We start from the raw sequence: 25,225 nt of genomic DNA, 5'->3' as shown, positions 1-25,225 counted from the left end.
AAGTGTGTTGGAGTGGATATCAGAAGGTCAAGGTAGACTGTACATGTGTGTTTGAGTTGATAACTGGAGGTACAGATATAGTGTACATTCGTATTGGAGTAGATATCAGGAGGTCCAGATATACTATATATGTATGTTGGAGAGGTTATCAGGAGCTCCAGATTTACTGTACATTTCTGGTGGAGTGAATATCAGAGGGTCCAGATATACTGTGCATGTGTGTTGGAATAGACATCAGGAGCTCCAGATATACTGTGCATGTGTGTTGGAGTGAATATCAGAGGGTCCAGATATACTGTGCATGTGTGTTGGAGTAGACATCAGGAGGTCCAGATATACTGTGCATGTGTGTTGGAATAGACATCAGGAGCTCCAGATATACTGTGCATGTGTGTTGGAGTAGACATCAGGAGGTCCAGATATACTGTGCATGTGTGTTGGAGTAGACATCAGGAGGTCCAGATATACTGTGTATGTGTGTTGGAGTGAATATCAGAGGGTCCAGATATACTGTGCATGTGTGTTGGAGTAGACATCAGGAGGTCCAGATATACTGTGCATGTGTGTTGGAATAGACATCAGGAGGTCCAGATATACTGTGCATGTGTGCTGGAGTAGACATCAGGAGGTCCAGATATACTGTACATGTGTGTTGGAGTAGACATCAGGAGGTCCAGATATACTGTGCATGTGTGTTGGAGTGAATATCAGAGGGTCCAGATATACTGTGCATGTGTGTTGGAATAGACATCAGGAGGTCCAGATATACTGTGCATGTGTGTTGGAGTAGACATCAGGAGGTCCAGATATACTGTGCATGTGTGTTGGAGTAGACATCAGGAGGTCCAGATATACTGTGCATGTGTGTTGGAGTGAATATCAGAGGGTCCAGATATACTGTGCATGTGTGTTGGAGTAGACATCAGGAGGTCCAGATATACTGTGCATGTGTGTTGGAGTAGACATCAGGAGGTCCAGATATACTGTACATGTGTGTTGGAGTAGACATCAGGAGGTCCAGATATACAGTACATGTGTGTTGGAGTAGACATCAGGAGGTCCAGATATACTGTACATGTCTGTTGGAGTGAATATCAGAGGGTCCAGATATACTGTACATGTGTGTTGGAGTAGACATTAGGAGGTCCAGATATACTGTACATGTGTGTTGGAGTAGACATCAGGAGGTCCAGATATACTGTGCATGTGTGTTGGAGTGAATATCAGAGGGTCCAGATATACTGTGCATGTGTGTTGGAATAGACATCAGGAGGTCCAGATATACTGTGCATGTGTGTTGGAGTAGACATCAGGAGGTCCAGATATACTGTGCATGTGTGTTGGAGTAGACATCAGGAGGTCCAGATATACTGTGCATGTGTGTTGGAGTGAATATCAGAGGGTCCAGATATACTGTGCATGTGTGTTGGAGTAGACATCAGGAGGTCCAGATATACTGTGCATGTGTGTTGGAGTAGACATCAGGAGGTCCAGATATACTGTACATGTGTGTTGGAGTAGACATCAGGAGGTCCAGATATACAGTACATGTGTGTTGGAGTAGACATCAGGAGGTCCAGATATACTGTGCATGTGTGTTGGAGTGAATATCAGAGGGTCCAGATATACTGTACATGTGTGTTGGAGTAGACATTAGGAGGTCCAGATATACAGTATATGTGTGTTGGAGTAGGTATCAGGAGGTCAAGTTGTATTTCAGGTAATTCTTAGCATCACTGGATATGGTGTACAAAGCTATGAAGAAACCCTCATGGCTTCCTGAATACAGCAGCCACTTACCATCAACACACAAGCCCCGGTTGTTACAGTTGCTGGGGCACACCAAGGAGATGATCTGTCTGTTGATGACATAGACACCACTGACCAGTTGCCAGTATCTAGTGTTAATCTGTAGCTCAAACAGGCAGTCAAACACTAAGCTGTTCAAGAACAGACTCTCAAACACTGGACCATCAAACAGCTGTAACAAAAACGCAAACAAGATGGTCAGTAAGTTGTAATGTGATTGTTGAAAATTTGCATTGACAAGAGTTGTGGTGGCAGTGTACTTTCTCCTTTTTAATACTGGAAGTTTGTTTTGTTGAAATTGTTTTGGTTTTTGTTTTTTTTAAATTCTATTTTGCAAATGTTCATTACAGAAATCTTTGCTGGCACATTGTAATACACATGACTGTCGTGACTCATCCTCATTGAGTTTTGCAGCACTTAACTTTACATACATATATAACAAATTAAAGAAAATGTAGGAGAAGTACTAAAAGTAGGGGAGAGTGAAAATAGGAAGAAGTAAAGAAAAGAGGAAAGAAAGAGGAAATGGCACTGAACTGTAGTATATATAAACAGCTAAGAAAATGGTGACAAAATCTGTTGAAAATGTTCACTGACATTAGAACTACACTGTATCCAAAGTCTCATTCTCACCTGAATGCTGTCAACACACCCCTGAATGATGAGATCAAACTGCAGAGTAACAACCGTACTGAGACACAGCTGTGCAGATGCCACACCACGGATGTATGTCTCACAATGTCTTCGTGCTGTCTCAAGTTGCCAGCCACCCATAGTCGGCCACTTCAGTGTCTGTGGGAATGCATATTACTTGTTAAGCAATTCATATTACTTGTTAAGGATAAATGAATAATGCATCCCATTGCAAACCTTTTACATTTAAATGTATCTGTTGAACATAACATTACATATGGAAGTAAACCAATCCAGTGTAGGGAGGTGTACCTGTGAAATGGCAGCTGAGCTGTACTGGAACCTCACAACATCTGCTCCTCGGCAAATAGCAGGCCTGGAGTCAGCTGTCTTATTCACCATTTGAGCTGTGATGTCCTTCCCTGGTACAAATACCACTTAGTTTCAACATACAGAGGTATTTACTTGGGCTGTGCATTGTCCCAAATTTCATATTGTGATATATTGATATACACACTCCTGTATTATGATACTTATATTTTGTGATAAATTGCTAAAGGGGAGTTATTGAGATCTGTCTACTTTTTACATTTATTCTACCTTCAAATAGAATCACACTATATGTGATTACCATTGTGCATTGCATAGATTCTTTCAAAGTAAAACAAACCTAGGAAAAACAGAACATTCTTTTATGTACATTTATATTTTAAAACAGTAGAGATTGACACTCTGTAAAACATGTAACTAGTCCTCTGGGCTAGCTGGTTTTGTATGTCACAGGTCTCGTCCAAAATGTACAAGTCCAGCTCATAACTATAAAGAAAACTGTCAACAAGTCTTTCTTTTGATTATAACTGCTGTCCAAAGGAAAGTTAACACAGATAAATGTATGATTTCTCATTTCATATATGTGATAAATTCAACTGAAACCAGCTTACAAAATGTCCTCCATCTACCCACCCATATTGTTTATGCACTTAAACTATTTTAAACAGCAAGAAACATTTAACTGTACTGGCTAGCGACCAGTTATCGACGCCTACCAATTATCGCAAACAACTGGCTGTAGTGCTTTTCTTGTACTTCCATAGTATTTCACATATTGACAAATCCAGAAAACGATAGGTTACAAGAGGTAAAATTACTGTGAGTATTTTACGTTGTAGACGTTACAAACATGAATCCCTCGGAAGACGAAACCCAAACACATCAGGGGCTGTCACGTCACCATTAGTGTGTTGACTTGAAATTTCATAAATGATGAGAATTGAATGAAAATCATCCAGGGCTGTGTTGTGAAACTATGACTTGACAATTCAGTCCACAAAAAGTGCAGATTTTAATTTGTCTGAACATACCCATAATGCCAACAGTCAATCACTTTGAATTGACCCAAATTTCCATCTCCCTTTTATGGACTCAACAGATACCTTGCAGATGATACTGACAAAATATAATTGTCAATTTTCACCTTTATCTTTACGTTTTTCCCGAGAAACAAACATTGTCCAAATTGCAAACAATTACTCAAAATGTCAAGTTTGATAACAACATTCACAATGATAGCAAGTTTTGTCCTTTTAAACTTGCTTTCCTTTAAACAAATTCCAATTTTTTTTTTTTTTTTTTTTTTTTATGAAATTTCTTCAATATGTGTCAAGGTTTGAAATGCAATAGTCTTCTAATATTCCAAGTTTGTGTCAAATTAGGTGAATAACATAAAAACTTCAGAAATGGCAATAATTGTGCTTGTTAGTTGTAGGGAAAGCACAGTCTACACTACCACGGTTCCTGTTGACCACGTTTTGGAGAAACACAATCAACAACTGTAAACAAGCAGAAAACATCGGTGAATAGCTGATCTATCATCAAGATAAATTTTATTTAATTCTGTGAAGAAATAATGGAGCAAATCGTGAAAAAACACTTAAAAATGGCAATAACTGGTCGCTAGCCAGTAGTCACAATCATGTGACATGATCTTGAAGTGCAACACTTGAATGATTTATGCACCTGTGTCTGTGAATAAAAGTATTATTAACATGACCTATTTCATGAATGACATTTGGTACACTTTCTCATAAGGAAATAGTGTAACAAAACACTCAACATGGGCAAGTGTCACTTGGAGACTGAACAGAATAAGGAGAACCATGAGAAACAGAGACTTATATTAATGTAGAAGCCTGTTTTTTATCAAGGAAAATATCAGCTGATGAAACATTATTGCCACCACACGTCATAAGACTTGAAAAGATTCATTTGATGGTGGGTATCAGTGAAAGCTCTAAACATCAATAATATCACAGGAACCTTGCTAAAGGTATTTTTGCAGTTGTCAGATGCAATTTTAATGAATAAACATTAGTTTCTAATGATGCTTTTTTGCCTCAGTCTGCTATGAGCTTCATGACTGGTAAAACTCATGTCTGTAACCTGAGAAAGCCAATCATATACCGCAGTGGATACCATCCTCATAAACAAATACTTGTAGACAAAAGTTTTGGTACAATGATTCTATTCTGAATGTGATAAGGAACAAATCACTATATATATGTAAATTATGGAACTTATTGGATGTGTCATGCTGGATAGCAACCTGTGACAAATATTCATAATGAACATGTTTTCGTATTAAACATTGTGGCATGAAGATCAGGCGAAGAAAGCCTAGATGTCACTTGACTTACATAGCATGATCGCACAGAAAGATAGTAAAGCCCCTTTCACATGACGAAAATGTACTCACATGTGTAATTTAACATATATGCAAATATGCTTAGGTGTACAAAAGTATAATTGCTAAGTGTTCACATGCTATATAAGATTTACGCTTTGAAAACAGGCTTCCACTTGCAGCTTGTCTCCAAAGATGGACAGACTAATTATTTCTCATAAAAAATTCAAGAGAACCTTGCCTTTAAGATGTGTATTGGGTTAGCAGTTGGGCTGTCACATGAAAGAAGAATGTGGACAAAGGTTAGAACAGAACAGTGGTGGAGGAATGTCGTTTTACGATCATTTGATGACGATCAGTGGCTTGAAAATTTTAGAATGACCAGAGAAACATTCAACTTCATATGTAACTTGTTACAAAACACATTAAAATCTGATGCTAATCCAGTGACAACGCCAGTGTCTCCACAAAAGCAAGTTGCCATTGCTATATATTGGCTCGCCTGTATCTTGGTGTACCGTACCATTGCTAACTTCTTTGGTGTCAGTATATCAACAGTATGTAACTGTGTCCACAACGTCTGTTCAGCTCTGGTTGAAAATCACATGGACACTTACATAAAATTCCCGAAGAGAGAAGATCTAAAAGATATTATTCGTGGTTATGAAGAGCTGTGGGGTCTCCCCAACTGTGGTGGAACAATCGATGGTTGCCATATACCTATTATAGCGCCAACTGCCTCTCATGGTGATTACTTGAATCGCAAGGGCTTTTACTCCATACTTCTCCAAGGTGTCTGTGACTACAGATATATTCTTCGAGATGTCAACACTGGATGGCCAGGAAGGGTACATGACGCCTGGGTTCTCGCTGATTCTGAGATTTTCCACAAAGGGGAACAGAAGAGTCTTTACCCAAATATCCAGAAGAAAATACAGCTTCCTGACCGAGAGACGTTCATACCAGTTGTTCTTCTAGGAGATCCAGCATATCCCCTCAAACCCTGGTTGCTGAAACCCTACACACACAGACTAAGCAGGGCCAGAATGACAATTGAAAATACTTTTGGCAGACTTTTGGAATACTTTTGCGGTGGAAACGCATACACAAGGGTCTAGATGTTAATGTTGAGTTTGCATGCACCGTTGTTGCAGCTTGTGTTATTCTTCATAACATCTGTGAACTACAGAATGAAGAGTATGAAGATCAATGGACAGCAGAGGAAGACGAGCAGCAAGACATTGGAGAACAGAGAGACACTGACATATGAGATATCATGTGCGCTCGCAGAATCCGAGACAATGTTGCAATGTTGTGTGACTGTCATGAGAACTGTTACCATATGAAAGATATTGACATGCCAAGAGCTTTTATATTTACACATGAATAAAGTCTTTTACCTGACATCCTGCTCTCTGACATATCCAAATGGGAATGATCACACTGTCACAAATAAGGCAAGATTTGGTCACATCCATGCCATAAATAACGATGATGAAACCAATGAACAGAAAAACAACTGAAAATACTCACACGAGTAAATTTGCTATGCATCCACATGACCAAAACTGCTCCTAGTGCAAAATTACACATGATTGAAAATACTTTTGCACCTGCTTGGAGTCGATGTGGAGCAAATTTGCTCACGTAAGTATTTGCATTCACACGCCGTAATTTGCACACATAAGTATATTCGCATGCATGCAAAAACTCAGCATATAAGTAAATGTGTGCATGAGTAAAAGGGGCTTAAGATGTTTGTTTGCCAATCTTTAAGTTGATTTTATTTATTATATCCAATGTTAATGATTTGCTCTTTGACAACATTTAAAAAGACTGACTCAATGCTAATCATTTGGAAATACTTCCACCCAATCCCAACCTAGCTACCACCATCCATATAACCTGAACATGCATCTACACTTTTTCTCACCATTAATATTAAGGTGGTATATGGGCAGACGTCTTACTTGCCATGTTTAATGGGTTAAAATTGAACAAAGAGATCTTTGTCGATATACTGGTATATCATAAGCTTATCACAACACATAATTTTTACAATTTCATATTGTGGTTTACCTATACAGAAATTTAACTGGATTGCTTGTTTGGTTTGTTGTTGCTGCACTCAGCAATATTCCAGCTATATGGTAGTGGTCTGTACATAACTGAGTCTGAATCAGACAATCTAGTGATCATCAGCAGAAGCATCACTGTGCAATTAGAATACAATGACATGTGTGACCAGCCAATGCTGTCAGTTCCCTCTACGTCCACTGAAAAGTGATCAGTAACATGACCATTGATGATCATAAGTGTATGAAAAACACATTCTGATGTTTACACATTTTTTTAGATTTAAGATTAAAGTCTTAAAATAAAGTAAACACTGAAAGATGACTACATGGAAAAATGTTATTATTAAATCAGCTCAATCCTCACTGTATGAAGACACATTCTCCAGTGGACTCAGGCTGTGTTGTTCAATGTACATTGAGGGTTGGTCACTCAGCGTAAGTATTAATCAGTTACCTTTTTTCAGTGCTGTAAATTCCTCCACACAAGTAAACACATGGGCCTCCTGGTCACAGACAGAGACATTCCCAGTACACATGCAGCTGGTACTGCTTGCCTTGGGGAGTGGGGACTCACACACGCCATTATACAGTGATTCAGCTGCAGGCACTCTGTAGTACACCATAAACAAAAACATAAATAAACTCCTACTTGATCGAAACACTAAGGTCAAGACAACGTGAAATACAAAAATACTGTGTGAAATATGACACAATATTCAGTTCTCTATATCTGCAGTGAGACTATAATGCCAAGGTTCATAGTATGCATAACATTTGCAAAACCTTAAGACATGGTATGAACATATGGTTTACAACAATGCAGTAAAACAAATTTACAATTTTTCTATAAACACTTAAGTGACTCCAGCTGAAGCAGATTTTCATCAACACAATGACAGCCTCTCATGAGTATACACATAGCATAAATTCTGGTAAAATTTGCCTCTACAATTATCTTGTAGCTGCATCAGTGGTATTCTAAAACACATTTCACATGTTCACAAACATGCACATTGAACAAACATCTCCTGGCATACTTTGTTACTGCTAGAAGATGAATGCTTGTTGTGCTGGTTTACCAACAAGTGAAATTTGTTTTAAGAAACGACTGATGACAGCTACAAGATAACTTATAGTACCATACTGGGCCAGGCATTGACACTACTAGTATATACCGGTGGTGGCAGTCAGTGTGTTAAGTAGGTGTCATTGGAGATCAAGCTTATTTCCCCAACCAACAAACATTGTCAGTTGTTAGGCTAAGCAGGCACATAGCATCAGAAAACTTCACTTCCCTCTGTCACAAGATAAAGAATATGATGAAGGTGGAAAAGAATACTTCAGCATGAAGAAAGGTTGTACTCGAAAGAAGTATACATAACAATTACCCGTTTTTTAAATAAACTTGTGAAACTACATGGTATTTAAAATGACTATACCTTTTTCCCTTCTCATCCTCAGAATACTATATAATATAGCTGCTCCATGAATCTAAATACATAACAGGGTCGGTTACTTACCAATGTCTGTGATATAGTTCTACAGAGGGCAATGAAAATACATTATCTAATTCCCCTGATGCCCAGGATCACAGCATCTGTTATTTAACACATGTCGAATCCCAATACTAAAACAAAGCCAATGTCTAACAGGTCTTAACACACTTGCCTGACACTGATGTTTCATTTTCACAGTCTGATTTATACTCTTGGACAAAATCAGGAAACTTAATGTGGTAACAGGGCATGTTAAGTTTCATCAGCTTCATTGAACCAGTGATTTCTAACAAGATGATGTTCAAACATGCTTTTGTAGCCAGTGATAAGCTTGGACACTGCACAAGATTTAGTAGGCAACATTAACTTTTATAAAGGTTATATAAACTGTTATTGAGATGATATACCTCCAGGTGTCAATAAAGTCATTTGGATACTTCATGTATGTCTTCACTTCACCATCACTGGAGGTCAGATCATTGTCTCTGTCACCATCAAATGTACCACACAATCCTACAAGTAAACAAAACTACTGTTAGTGCACAGGCAATACAAACATTACATTTGCCAAACAGAACTCCATTGTACATATTTAGCCATGGATTGTTCTTGTTAGATTACCTTCTGTCTCCTGTACATCAGCAGCTGAAGGTTGAATCCACACACTGAGATACTTGTCCTCAGGTCTGTCTCCAAGGGTGATGCCCACACGAGTCCCTGCAGGCAGCATCACCTGAAATACATGACAATGTCTCAGATCTTCCTGAAAATAGTACATCTTTTTAAAAAAATCAAATCATGAATTAAAATTTCTCAAGAAAATAGCACCTTCCTCAAGTTAAAAATACAACAGAAAATAATACATTCATCTAATCAAAATGACACTTAAAGACAACACCTTCACCTAGATCAAATCTTGGGGGAGATATTTGCCTATGGTTATAATATCTCAAATTATTGCTCATGTGGTCAACGTATGGGTAGTTGCATTCAAATCTTGTACGTCACACAAATGTCATATCACGTTGACCTGTGTCATAACTAGATTAATATGCAACTACCCACACCTTGACCATGTGGGTAATAAATTGAGAATACAAAACAAAATCTCATCACATATAAATTATACAAACAAGTGTCCTTCCTGTGGTATCTGACCTCGCTTTAGCTTCCCTCATTCTAGCGACATTTGTATGTACAGTCCGTTTGAGTCAGAAACAGACCAATGAATTGCAAATTTTATCAGAGTACAAAATTGCCACATAAATATAAATAGTAAACATGTTTATCATTTACTAATACCCAACAGCTTTCTGATATTTGAACATTTTCTGGACTCCACTAAAAGTTGTTTAAGAAACTACCATCACTGAAAACACAAAATTGTTATCAGTCATGGCGGGATGAAACCGCAGAAATAGAAGAGCCAGTCATGGTGGAGGACATCTCAAATTCTATTCCAGGAGATCTGTCAGTTCCTTGTCTGTCATAGTGTCATAGTCACGACTTAAAGGGATGACAAGTGGTGCCATAGTTGCCTGTTGTAAGCCAACCTGAGAAAACTAACTTTGCTCCATGATGTTAGCTACCTTGCTGATACAGTTTTGCCAGGTTTCAGTTGTGATTTTGTTATGGGATTCCTAAAAGTTGTGTTTGATCTGGAAACATCTCCTTTGGAAATACCCCATATCATTTCAATGGGGTTAAGGTCACAGTGATAGGGTGTAATTGTCAACTTTGTAGAAAGGTTCACCTTTGTGGGTTTTTATGATCTCATATAGCTGAGGCTTCGAGCCATGATATCATACCACCATTTTGACTGTTCGATGTCGGGGCTTTACTTTTGGGGTCGTACACACTGCAGTGTGGGGTATTGTCCATAACAATTAAAGACTTCACTGGTAGAACTCATACAAAATTTGTTTCTAACCAAATTGAGGAAAAATATACCATTCATCTGGGAATAGTACTCTCCATGGACCTTGCCCTGAATACCAAGTCACAGCCTGGGAGAAAGCCTTTGCTGGAGCAACCAGCATAGAGAATAAGTAGTCTCTCTCTCCTTTCCCTAAACCAGTTATCACCCCCATCGAGTACCCACTGATGGCTGGCAGTGTGCGAGGCATTGACCCAGGTCTCGTCCAAGTACACTGGCTTGAACCATTCCTCATGCTTCTTATTACCTTGAGAAAATGATTTCTCAAGTGAATGATATCAGGTTAGTAATCATTCCATAATTTGCTTCTGTTCTGTAATAATAATTCCGGCCAGCCAACAAAAGCCCTTATTGAACCAAGCTCTTTGTTTACTTACAACATATTCCTTTCCATCATTGACCTCCAGGAGAGAGGTGCCTGTGGCTAGGTCACCATTCAATAACATCTCTGTTCTGATTGGCTTGTCAGCGTGGTTACCACATCTTTCAATGATGAAAACATCATCATCCACCAGCACTGCTGCCCCACACACACATGGAACTTGACCTCTGCATGCAGTAGTGAAGATGTTCACCTACAAACACACAGTGCACACACAAATGGTTTCTTTCATTACCAAAACAATAATGTCAGAAAAATGCACACTTATTTCTAGTCTGACAACATGCCCTGACAACAGTAGTCTGACAACATAAGTGATGATAATTATTAGCTGTTCATTCATAGTACATAGTCAGCATAAAGCCTACAATAAGCTTCCTCAGTGTAGACCAATGGCTCAATTATAGTTAACACCAAGCAACCTTCGTCATGTTGATTGTGGTCACACATTCTGTAGTCTGTGATCACACACATTCTGCAACTTACAGCCATTGGAAGTGTTTTGTGTCGGTACAGGACAAACTCGCCATACTGAAGCAGATTGTAGTACCTGAAACACACGAGACTACTTCATCAGGGAGTCTACACATGGGCAAGTGTCCACTAAATACTGTCAGATGTGTGATCTGCACATGCATCACAGCTGTCAGCAAAATAAATTCCTTTTCTGTGCTTCAGAAACATTGGTATTTAGTCGGCTGTGTGTGATCAATACAAATCCTGTGATCATAATTAAAAACAATGATGTATTTTGGGGGGTATTTGCAATACATGCTTTAACAAACCTAGACACCATATTTCCCTTGTTCAGGGTGTCAAATGTTATTGATATGAGTACGGTCTAATGAGTGAGTGAGTTAGTATAGATTTACACCCTTTTAGTAATATTCTAGCAATATCATGGCAGGGGACACCAGAAATGGGCTTCACATAGCACCCATGCAGGGAATAGAACCCAGGTCCTAGGCATGATAAGTGAATGCTTTAACCGCTTGGCTACTCCAGCAGATGAGGTGTAGGTTGTTACTGTCTGATGGCTAGAACTCCTCCATTATACAAATTCTGTTGGCAGTAGTTTATACAAATTCTGTTGGCAGTAGTTTATACAAATTCTGTTGGCAGTAGTTCATACAAATTCTGTTGGCAGTAGTTTATACAAATTCTGTTGGCAGTAGTTGACACAAATTCTGTTGGCAGTAGTTGACACAAATTCTTCACTAGTGTCACAGATATATCTCCCATATATACAACAAACTTCAAGGGTGATTACAAAGATATAACAATCCCCTCGCTTCCTCTTGCCGTGAAATGTTACATTTAAAGATTTCTGCACTTCCATGCTGAAAGATATTTATGACTGCTGACAGTTATTATCAGTCCAAGATCCATCATAGAAACTACATACACATTGTCAAACGTTGTGATGTGAGGAACATTGATGGCTTTACATGTGGAACTGCCATCTCGGTCCTTGATTGTCAACTGTAAACATAAACAGAAATTCTTGTTATAGAAAGGTTTACACTTACACAAGCAAACTGTAGAACCACAGGGCATGAGAACAATCATAAAATCAGCATCATTATTAAAACAGGATTCTCAATACAGTAATTTGAAGACAAAAATCTACATGGAAAACAAGTGACAAAACACCAGCATGTTTTCTCAACTGAAACTGTGAATAATGTGAATATTATTTTTCTGAATTGTTTCCTTCAATAATTAAAGGGGCACTGATGCGGTGCAATTTCCTTGGACTGGTTTAAACCTTTGTTATTGTTTTTCTCCCATGAGTACCCGGACGATATCCCAGAATTCGTGACTGGTTTATGATCTCTGCTGCGCAGTCCGTATGCGCAATTGAGAGTTTAATTATAGACAGATCAACTAAGGTGAAGTCATTTTTACTTCATTACAAATGTATTATGAAAGCAAATGAAACACTTTGAAGGTTAATCTGCCAGTGGTAGAAATGGTTAAAAACTATTATGACGGAAAAATAACGAAGCCAGTGTAAGGTCTCTATATTTGGTCTCACAACCCTAATTAGTTTATTGTCATATTTGTATGATTTTGAAAATTAATAAAAGAACACATGGACAGCTTATACTTATAGTAAATTTCTAACATGACTGTAGCATTTAAACATTGTATAGACTGCCAATGTGGATCCTATTTCACACACATACTCGATCTTGTGTTTGTTTTCTGTCATATAGATTCTGCTGAATGCTACAACAGATAAATTAAAACAAAATGCAAACATTGAATGTAAAACAGACTAATCTTATAGCAACAATGTCAGGTTACTACCTAGTTCAGGAATGTATCCATCAATATCCACAAAAAAAGAACAATATTCTATTCATCTGCAGTTGGTAAATAATCCTGCTCTGTGTTGTATGTATTACAACAGTCGAATTTGCTAAAAAGTGGTGAAAACCTGATAAACCTGTCACTGGTCACCCAAGATAGTACACCTGGCAACTAATTGCATGATGTCTGCTATTCTAAGTAATTTAGTTAACCAATAATGAGCAATCAATCAACCAATCAACGCAAGGGTGGTTAATTCTTTGAAGGGAGAATGTTGTTTTTACACTCACACTTCACGACAGGGTGTAGTCAGTATAGATTAGTACATCTACACACACTGCCTTTTGACAAATCAGCTGTAGACGATAAAAGTAATTAATCAATCAGTGTGTTATCAGTTAATCCTTTGATCAATGTTTGTTTTTGTAACTCAGCTGATAAACCCTCTTGCATCACTTACATGCACATGCACATGCACATGCACTTACATTACAGAACATGCAATATATTTGCCACTACACACCTTAATTTATAATGTTGAGTATTTACTCCTGACAGGGGAAATGCCAAAAGGGAACCTTTGTTGAGTAACCTGAGTGGTGTTACCACTAATTATACCTGTTATGAATTCATTAACTGGCCATCAAGAGAATGATGACAAATAGCACATGTAGGTTTACACCATCAAACGCGAGTTACAGCAAGGAAGATGTAATCTCTGTGTCGCATGCAGTCTGAAAACACTTATGGGCTGAAACTGTTTTGAGGATGCCAACGGAACTTCGTTGTTACATAAGAAATGCACATAGGTATTTGCTGTGTACTTGGGTAAATAGGTATACTCAGTTTTTTTTTACATTTTCAGATTTCTCTACCAATGGCAAAGTCATTGTTTTTAGTTAACAAATTCAAATAAATCAACTGTGTGTTTTTACTATCATAGATAATAAACCAGGGTACCTACCATAGCTACCAACATTACGCATTTACACAGCTGGGTCAACACTCAAAACTATCCAAATATAAAGTTTTGCAATCTTTCAGACTGAAACAAATGGCTTGCTACGTGCCTGTAGACATCATATTTTCGCATAATATGATTAAATATTGAGGTTAAAAACACAGAAATAGGATCAAATTGGATCAGTCACTATACCATCCAAGCATCCGAAAAAAACTAGACTGCTGGGATATTTTGTTACAATCAGAGAAGGAATACCATGGATATTTTTCAATAATGGCATATGATGGGCATCCGGTCTCCTGACTGTTTAGGTGTAGAAATTCTGCTAATGTGGACCGGAGCCCAGTCCCTTTGTCCGTCACGGTCGAGGGAGCGGCCGCTGACCAATTTGCAGATTGGTTTCGTAATTAGACTGTTGGCAAGAAACATTATTTGCTACGCATCAGTGCCCCTTTAATGCTTTAAATTTATGCTGTTTTTACTCCTTTTGCACAAAAGCAAAGTAAATATAAAGGCCTCACAAAATTGTAAATGTCCAAAACTGAAGTTTCGGATGAAATAAGAGAATGTAATGTTTGTTAAGTTTAAGTGCAACAATAACTTCCATAATGAAACGTATTTTCATGGTTCCCTCTTAGTCTTGACCTTAATATTTGATAGGCTAGTCAGTACATTCCTTGGTACGGTCAAAGTGCACAGATAAAGTACATGTCAATATTCAAGTTGAGACCAGTTACAATAATTGCTATCCTATTTCGTAAGGAGGGAAAGTAATGCCCACATGTCTGCCTCATATAGGTGTCATTAGTCATGGAAACAAGAATGCAGGGTTTCAGTTACACAGTCAGTGGAACTCATATATTCATATTACCAACCTTCACAGTGTTGAGAGTTATGGAAGTGTTCATTTCTCCTGCCATCTGGAGGGAGATCTTGAGGTCTCGATACTGATCACCGTCCATAAGACTGTCTGTTGTTGCCCTCACATACAATGACTGTTCTGTATGCCAGTTGTCCATGTTAAGTACTAGGCCACACATAGCATCATCTGCTTGACCACGCCAGCTGACCACAGCTTGTGGCAGTGAGACCGCTGAGCCTGGACAGGACACAGTATTGGCTCCAGGTTCTGGTATGTGTGCACTGATGGTAATGGAGCAGTTTGTGGTGTTATCAGAGGTTGGACAGAAGATGGAAGGAGGAAATGGGGACTGAAGAAGTACGGCCTTGGCTCCTTCACCTTCCTCTAAAGTCAGTGTTTTCGTGCTAGTAATCTGATTGAAAAGATGTATACACAGGTTATTCAAGTGAGTCCTATATTTCATAGAAAAGACTAGAACAGTATAAGGACTGTTACTGAACAGCTAAATCCAATGTTATTATGAACCTAAGACTAACATATATTCAGTGAAATAAAGTTTCCTTATTTGAAAACGTTTGTACGCTAAATAATCATACAATCCAAACAGAAACCATTTTCAGTGCAAACTTGGATAATCATTTAAGCCTCACTCCTATTTTGTTTACTTTCTTGTTTCTATGAAACAGACTGTATAACTTGGATTTGCGGTGAGCGGTCAGACCTCATAGCTTGAACACCTCCATACAGAAATGTATGGTCTCTAGGACATTTCCTGGGTATCAATACTCACTCACTGTTCACTGTATTAAACAAACACTAATTAAAGCACTTTGGTCAGGGTAAATTTGTGGCAGGGAGGAGGGGGTCATCTTTTTTAGGATCAGTATGGTTCACTCCCATGACACAGACCTCCAAAAAGACAGACCTGTCATAAGACAGACTCAATGAGTACACTTATTAGCTGACCCATGCTGTCCACCCCTATTTAGTTAATGAGCTGACCCAGAGTCACTACAGAGTATAGTAACACACTTCTATCTCCTGTGCCATTCTCCTTTTACTGGCCCATCACCACTAGAAACAAATCAATTCTTTTGGTTACCTGGTGATGAACAAGAAAGTATATATTCTTAGTACAGAGAGGGAAGCTGATTCAGTACATACATAAGCCCTAGGAGAACATGCAAACAGATGTTACAATAAGTTTAGTTTTGAAGCCTTGAATAGGAATGTACCCAGATTACAGAGCTGTTTAACATTCTGGGTTCTCAAGAGCTGGTCAAGTGTGAAAACTGATGGCTTTTTCCAGTAATAAGGTTTAGAGTACAATTTCTTTAAATCTTATACCTTCCTGTTTCAATAGGTAAATTTTGTGAAGAGATTTGGAATTTTACAAATATATCAGATAAATTGCAGGAATCGATTTTTTAAGATAATATTGCAAAGTGAAAGTGTCAATAATATGTTCACACAATCTACACTTAGTAAAATTGGACAACTGTCTTCCAATAAACTTCCAATAAACTAGAAAGCATGATCAATGAGGCTCTGTTTAATGACCGGCCGATAAGCGAAGTTAAAATTTTGCGTATGCCATATATCACCGAAACCAAGAGTTAATTTAAAAATCATAATTCATTACATGAACTAATGAAAATATAGTTAATGCCTAATGTTTTTTTATCTGGGCACATACCATTATTATTATGGGTACAGCTTAATTAAGCCTCACGCAACCAACCATAAAATGTGTTGTAAAGTATCATTTACAAAAACAACAATATAAAAGTCTCACATCCTAAATATAGTTTTAGCTTTTTAAAAGTTAGCAGTGGTTAAACCCAAAATTGTGTAAGTGTAGATTGAAAAAATATCAGTCTTTTTCCCCTGTAAAAAAGTGACAATCTGTTGATTTTTTTTTAGTGTGATGAAATTATGGCTACAGTATAATTTGTGTAAGGTATGAAATATTTGAGAGGAGTTATTCTTATATATTGTCACTAATAACTATTTTTCTTAAGGGTGTATCTTTAGCTGTTACTAACAAAAAGTCTGCAGTATCACAAATACATATATTGTTCAACAGTTGATGCACTCATCTCACACAAAGCAAAATAATGACCATTCTTGTATGTATGTCATCATTTTGGTTCCATTCCTCAAAGATGGTTGTCCGTTCCCTTCCATGATGCTAATATAAGTCAACATATCAATCTGACATTTCACTTGTATTTGATATGTTCAACTCACTTTCACTTCAAATTTGTATTCCTGACTGGTTGTGACTGGACTTCGGGTGTTGGCACAGTTTGAACTGAGACACGCCACAAGGCCACACTGCAACTGTAATACACAGACAACTCAGTTTTTATGGTGTACAGGAATATTTAAGGATGTGTTTAAAATACTGAATAAAAACTAAATGGATCAGATTAACTATTTGTGAGATCTGGCTCAGATTTCTCGAAGGAAACTGAAGTTTTTACTCAAATTTCAAACTGAGTTTGACAATTTGAAACTGATTTATTTTTAACTCAAATGCATTTTTTAAAACAGAAAATGCCCAAACAACTTAAGCAATATATTCACAAAACTCAAACAGTCTACTATTTTTTAGTTTAATATCAATTTCTGTACATTCTGGGAAATGTATTTTCTCAAATTTGAGTAAAAACTCAAACTAGCCAAAACTCAGGCGTAAGTTTGTTTGAAGAAATTGGGGCCAGATTAACTCTCTGGGTAAATACAAACTCAATGAAAAATTATGTATACAAAGGTTTGTTAACATATAGTAGTAGTTACATTTGTTTATTTGTTGTTGAAGGCTGCACTAAACCCTATTCCACTAATATGGTGACAATATTGGATTCTGGACCAGACAATCCAGTGATCATCATGAACCTCTATCTACACACTTGGGATATGATGGCATGTGTCAACCAATTCAGCAGCCCAACCACTTGATTTTCAGCCTGATAGTTGTCGCTCACAACATACTTAGTATGGGTTGCTAAGACCTAGTCTAACAGTAATTGCTAAAGGAATGTTGTTAATGTGAATACATGTTCAGCTTACAGTATCTCCATAGGTGAGGTTAACAAGAGAGGTGTGACTGAGCCTGGTGCTGGTGATATTCCCTTCTATCTGTGTCTCCATGCTGACATTATTGTTGTGAATCCACTGACTGTAGATGAGGATGTTGGAGTCATTGTGTGAATACTCCCCCCAGTCACAAGTAAACACAAAGTCTCTGCTCTCAACATCACTTGTTAGTCTGGGTTGTATACCGAGGTTAGGGTACTCTGGGAACCAAACATTTCATAAAACAACAGTTAGTTTGGGTTGTATACCGAGGTTAGGGTACTCTGGGAACCAAACATTTCATAAAACAACAGTTAGTTTGGGTTGTATACCGAGGTTAGGGTACTCTGGGAACCAAACATTTCATAAAACAACAGTTAGTTTGGGTTGTATACCGAGGTTAGGGTACTCTGGGAACCAAACATTTCATAAAACAACAGTTAGTTTGGCTTGTGTAGCAAGGAAAGGCACCCTTTATGCCTGTGGCCATTTGTGTCACTCACTTGTTGATACAAAAATAGACGGTATAAATTAATTCATCTGGTTTCTAAACCATCACGACAAACACAAAACCCAGTCATTATGCATGTCTCCATTCTCTAGTGATAAGTGCTAGAATATAACTTGTCCTGTGTATATAAATAATTACTAACTTTGGAAATGTTCCCTGCTAAAAAAACACAATGATTGTTCCATAAGGGGATAGGTTTTAATGTAGCAGCTATAGTGTTCTCCCAAGCCAAATATAAAAAATCAAACAATCACTCCAAACATTAGTCCGGGGAATAACTTACTTTTACATCAGGAACATGTTTGTTGATGGATGTCAATAAATGTTTGAAATATTCGATTGTGACCTTATAGGAACATCAAAGGCAATTCATTTCATGACTTTGCTGAGAGTGGTTTCCCTTAGACTGTGCTCAAAAACGACTGAGGGGCACTTTGCATGTCCTTAAATTATTTTCAGCCTGTCCCTTGAAATATATGTAATATGTTCACATATCATAAAATCCATACACGTTAATCGTGTACATAAAAGTAAGGCTCTAAGTAAATTATGTTTTCCTGCATTCTCCAGCTCCTCTTCCATATGCTCCATGTTAATTGTATGCAGACATGAAATAATAGAAAGTGTCACTGATGCTTTGTGAACTAATGCCTTTAAGTAATCAAGTCGCTTTGCACACAAAACAGTCCAGTTTTCTCCATAATATGCATTTACTAAAATAATTTTTCAATAAGAAAGCCAAAACGAGGAAGTGAAAATTTAATATTTTAGAGAATGACATGTTATGTTTAAAATCAGATTTTCCAAGCTGTGAGATGGTTATCCAGGGTGCACTACCAGATCTTTTTGAAAATGATAATATTACCTACCTGCCCATCAATAATCACATGGATTATAATCAAGACGATAACCTACCATGCAGGTCACAAGACAGCACTGTCAACAAGCACAGACTCTCTCTATAAAGTTTTTGTCAATCAAATGGACTACATAATTGTAATGGTTGATTATGTTCAGACAGCAGTGTTGGTAAAATATATAACTTGCTTCGCTAATGGCAGTCAGAGTGATGAAATAGAATGTACCCATTTGCCTATAATCTATTTGTTTGCCTTTAACAATGTATCTGTTAATCATGATAATCTCACTGACAGTCACAAGCATGTTTGGTCCAGCCATTTTCATGGTGAATATGTAAACTGGTGAAACAGCCTTGAGGACTCAGTTAAGAATGATTTTAACGAGATTACTTGCGATGACGGTGACAGTGCGTTAAAATGATTTCAGAATTGGCTTGAAAAATGCTCTGGGAAACCCAGAAAATTGTGTGACAGAGTTAGAACTGTGCACAGGCACAGTGATTGATTCTTCAATGACTGTTTTCATGCAAGATTGACAGCTCATCAATCAATGCTTAAGTGGAATCACATGGTTTTTTTTGGTTAACATGGTACCCGTTACCTGGTACCTAACTGACCATATTTCTCTAAGTAGACTCGATATGGTCTAAATTATTGTTTGTAGTTCTTTCGTATTGCTCTTTCACATTCTAGTCATTTTCACGTTTCAGTACAGTGTATTGACATTTTAAGATCAATACTGAAATGATTTTTGTATTTGTCAATAACTAGTGACCTTAAGTCCCATCAATCTCCAGTGATGTGCTCATACTTTGGTTGGAGTGGCCATAACCAGTGTCTTTCAAAGTTGTAGATGGTACTGTCATGTGATAAATCGTTCATGACAACTTTGCTCCATGGAGAGCATGAAAATCCCTCCGCTCTACACACAGAGCGTGTAGTTGCTCTCCGGTAGTGGTATGTAACCTTATAAGAATCTTTTATACCACATGAAGTGTGTTTGACTCTTGCTCATATGTGTAAATTGCATAAATATACCGGCATAAATTACTTCATATGATGCGTTCATGGCAGTATTTGAATGGTACATATGTGCCTAGTTTTACCTGCATGGTTACGAGAGATTGTTATCTTCATCAACTGGATGTTCAGATAACACATCAGAAAATAACATTTCTGACCCTGTTCGCGACTACATGTATGTTCAAATACATGAATAACATAAGCAATATGGTTTCACTACTACACTATACCATTATAGGGCGTGTACCTGGTATATCAGTACCCTGAAGGAAGACACTTTTGAATATTAAGGTAAAACCACACCATTATTAACAGCACGCCATCTTCTCATTATTCATTCTCCCTAAAATGACAGTATAATGATGTTTGTTCCTAATTGGGAATGCTCTTCATGAATTCTGTTTAAACGTAACATCAACTGAAAAAAATAGCACAGGACCTAGCTGCAAGTTTCAGTTACTGGTTGGCTAGTTCAATGCTGCACTCAATGTTATTCCAGCCATATACTGGAATGGACTAAATGATACCAATTTCAGTAAAAACATGGAGAGTACATAATATGGATGAAATGACCACACTTGCGCATTAACACTTGACACAAAGGCTATCAGTCCGACGAATAGCCCAGAATAGCCGAAATGTTCGAAATAGCTCGACATCATTGTTTGGAATAGTCTGACATCATTGTTTGGCAGAGCCAGCAAGAGTCCAAAACCTGATCATCAGATCGTGGCAAGCATATGCCTGAAACAGGTTTACTAGGCGGGATTAACTTGTCATCACACATGAATATGATGCATATTGAGAGGTTCACTGCGTGAATTTATTACTGTTCTGTGTGATGAAACATGGTAGGAATTAGCAGGGATGTGGTGTTAGCTGTTTGGTAATACCTGACACCGCTCTACTCTGGAAACTTAATATTTAAATAGAATAACAGTTAATCTGGGTTGTGCACCAAGGCTAGGGTACTCTGAGAAACAAATATTTTAATCAAACATGGCTAAACATCCTCAAAAGTTAACAAATAAATCAAGGAAAACCAAGTTCTATGGACAGCACCTGCTTGATGATGGCATTAGTACCTTCACTAAAATATCGCACTGATTGCAATGAAGAAGGTGACTGTCCATAGAACTTAGTTTTACTTCATCTTCACAACTTCAAAACTGCTCTTCAAATTGTTCATTAATACCATCCTCAAATACTAATGACTTCCTGTTTGTCCATGCCATATGATATCAAGACCAGTCATATGTTGTTGGACCATTAGTCAATACAATAATGTCATCACTTGATTAGATAAGGGTCCAGTTAATGCTGCATAAGTTACATGTACCTGATCGGTCTGTCCAATTAAATGTGCTCCTCTCTGGGTCACACACTAGCTGTGCACTGCTTCTGCTCACATCTCCTGGCTTGTAGCAGGATGTGCTAATAAAGCAGTAGTTTGGCTGCAACAGATGCTTCAGGTTTTCATAATATCAACCTATATGAAACAACTGCTGACATTAGGTTTCACAGTTAAGATGGATTCATCTTCATCACGACCACAGACATGTGACATGTGACTTCTAAATTCATAATAAACTAGATGTTACCATATCTATCGGGTAGGACATGTCCACACATTATTACCTTACACTGTACATTTGTTTGAATTTTTTTTCTTACTGCTTTTGATAAAGGAAATGTAGTAAAACTTACAAGTAGGGTAAACTGGTTGCCAGTGATGATGAAGCATTGAGAGTCATACACGCGGAAAAAGATGGCATCACTGTATGTGAGATTGTTGTTGCTGACTGTCACATAGTAGCTGTTCACAGCCTCTGTCAGATTGCAAATGACCATCTGATAGGACACAAACACAGCAGGTACATAGGAGTACTCTCCAGTGCCCCTCTGTGGCTCGGTGCTATTCATCTGCAAGATGAAGTAAACAGTACTCTCAAACAATACTCAAAACACCTCAGCATATAACAGTCTTTCACAAATGTCCCTCAAACATGAAAATACAGTGTGTACATCTGCAACCATGTGAAACATCTACATCAGTTGAATGTGTCACATACAACTATGTGAAACATCTGCATCAGCTGAATGTGTCACATACAACTATGTGAAACATCTACATCAGCTGAATGTGTCACATACAACTATGTGAAACATCTACATCAGCTGAATGTGTCACATACAACTATGTGAAACATCTGCATCAGTTCAATGTGTACACATACAACCATGTGAAACATCTACATCAGTTCAGTGTGTACATGTACAACTATGTGAAACATCTACATCAGTTCAATTAGTCCACATACAACTATGTCAAACATCTCCATCAGGTTAATGTGTACACATTCAACTATATGAAACATCTCCATCAGTTCAATTAGTCCACATACAACTATGTCAAACATCTCCATCAGGTTAATGTGTACACATTCAACTATATGAAACATCTACATCAGTTCAATGTGTACATGTAGAACCATGAGAAACATCTACATCAGCTCTGTTGCTTACCTCAACTGTCTCCAATCTGCACACAATGTTTGCTGACTGCACAAAAGGTCCACCACCAACAGTTACTGAGTCACACTGAGATGTGTGGCTGTCACAGTCACCTTGGGGAGACCAAACACTTGGTACTGATGTATCATTGATAGAACAGTCAAAACCAAAGAAGCCCATGTTGCAGTTGCAGACACCTGAAATACACACCATCTTTATTATCCTGTCATTGTGTTGTTCCAGCAAGTCATGGAACACATGTGTCTCACAACATCTGAATATAATGTTACACAATATGTTTCATCAATAACAATTTTTTCATGATTACTGTATTGTAACCTTGTGATAATCAGAGTCCAACAGACCTCTGTTACACAGCCCACTGTTGCTACAGTTGTTACTGCATGTCTGGTTAAGTATGTCTCCTGGTGGTTGGAGTCTCCCCTCAAGTAGTACCCAGCGATTTGTCTCCCTTGTCACCACTGCTAAACACTGTTGGAGGAATCTGGTGCGAACTGGCCATACCCACTCCAGGCTGTCATGGATCTGGAAGAGCAACACTCGTTGTCATCCCAGGTTGCCATTCATTTTGTTCATGATGAATGATTTTTATCATATCTGTAACATTACATTTTTTATAACAGATATCTATTCACAAAGAAAACAGTGTGAAACCAATGATAAACAAGTCATGAATGAACCAATACAAATTACTGCAAAATAAGTGTCTTTCCACAATCAAGTGACTGTCCAAAATTAAGGTGCAGCACAATTATAATGACTGTGTAACATGTTACAAGAATAAACTCAGTGATAATTAAATCCATCTCCATGATGATCATGATAATGATGAATTTTGCATATTTAGCATATGGTTTCATATGGTCTACGTCAAACTTTTAAAATAAACCTGTGCTAAGGAATTCAGTAGTGGTAAATGATCTTTCTACAGTAGTGGGTCTTGCGGTGTGATGCCAGATGCATGTGCTTATTCCAGATATAGACTTTAAGATGAGCCTGTGATACGCCGGGGCAAACTATGCTATAAGCAGACTACTACTAAATCATGGTTACTTCCACATCCATGCCCTGAATAATAACAGTGTAACAAAACAAACACGGTTTGGTTTGATCCATTAAAATATGACAAACAAACCCAATTCATCCATTAGCATTTACCAAGGTTGCATCGATACTGTTGTTACAAAACACACAAAATTGTTTACATTCAACAAAGGTTGATCTAATGTTAAACTGCACAGACTTTAGGCTGTTCTACATAAAACACAGTTTACTGCAATCTCAGAACTAAACATATATTAGTGGTGCATGTGTGAAGCATGTCACTCACTCAATCACTTAAACCATACCTGTATACTTGTGACACATGATGCTATGATTGACTTCTGTAGGCTAAGTGAGATGATTCCCTGACATTGCACACCAATATGTGTAGTCTGGATGAAGGCTTCACAGTACTCCTTAGCCTGGACTTGACTGTAGCGGAGAACTACAGTTGGCCATGGCTGGATCTGCAAGAAGAATTTATATCCTCTCACACTCCACACGGTTATGTAATTGGGGCATATGGTTCACAGAATACAATATCCATTTGTTTTGAAACAATCTGTACTAATGCAAATGAATAATATATCATTACACAACAAATTTTATGGATACAAACTTCTTCGGTGCACTGTTTCGCAAAATTCTTGTAAAGTTATCAAGTCACTCCTGCTTAACAATGGTACAAGAACTAGTATTGAAATGTCACACTCATGAAATAAAGTTGTTCTCCATCAAATTTGTTTTATATTGCATGACTTTTAACCCCTGGATGCCATGGGTTTTTTTCAGGAACACATTATAATAAGGTTTGAAAAGTGAACGCTGTGCGAGAATTGTGCTCGTGTGGTCCTGGATCTGTGTACAGCTATAAAAATACACACAAATGTAGAATATTTTATTTCCTATCCGTTGGTATAAATATAACTGCGACAATCTGAGGGGTTTGAGAAATAGAAATAGACACTGTTAAAAGTTACCAAAATTTTTGTGTGCATTTAAATTAAATTTCTCC

General features: G+C 37.7%; 1 protein-coding gene across 1 annotated transcript in view; it reads right to left on the bottom strand.

The window, feature by feature from the left end:
• Positions 1-25,225, bottom strand: part of LOC137266456 (uncharacterized) — a 303,788-nt gene that overhangs the window by 168,823 nt on the left and 109,740 nt on the right. The window contains exons 59-75 of the mRNA XM_067801954.1: positions 24,516-24,677; positions 23,511-23,691; positions 23,158-23,342; positions 22,339-22,554; positions 21,971-22,085; positions 18,232-18,458; positions 17,407-17,499; positions 15,170-15,568; positions 12,420-12,496; positions 11,501-11,564; positions 11,010-11,207; positions 9,318-9,429; positions 9,104-9,209; positions 7,655-7,809; positions 2,755-2,864; positions 2,443-2,601; positions 1,801-1,981 (exon numbers count right to left, since the gene is read on the bottom strand). Coding sequence (XP_067658055.1) covers positions 1,801-1,981; positions 2,443-2,601; positions 2,755-2,864; positions 7,655-7,809; positions 9,104-9,209; positions 9,318-9,429; positions 11,010-11,207; positions 11,501-11,564; positions 12,420-12,496; positions 15,170-15,568; positions 17,407-17,499; positions 18,232-18,458; positions 21,971-22,085; positions 22,339-22,554; positions 23,158-23,342; positions 23,511-23,691; positions 24,516-24,677 — 2,740 coding nt within the window. The remainder of the gene's footprint in view (positions 1-1,800; positions 1,982-2,442; positions 2,602-2,754; positions 2,865-7,654; positions 7,810-9,103; positions 9,210-9,317; positions 9,430-11,009; positions 11,208-11,500; positions 11,565-12,419; positions 12,497-15,169; positions 15,569-17,406; positions 17,500-18,231; positions 18,459-21,970; positions 22,086-22,338; positions 22,555-23,157; positions 23,343-23,510; positions 23,692-24,515; positions 24,678-25,225) is intronic.

This window comes from Haliotis asinina, chromosome 15 (assembly GCF_037392515.1).
Source record: "Haliotis asinina isolate JCU_RB_2024 chromosome 15, JCU_Hal_asi_v2, whole genome shotgun sequence".
NCBI classification, from domain to species: domain Eukaryota; kingdom Metazoa; phylum Mollusca; class Gastropoda; order Lepetellida; family Haliotidae; genus Haliotis; species Haliotis asinina.
Note: the sequence above shows the minus strand (reverse complement) of the source record. Positions and strands in the feature narration are given on the sequence as shown.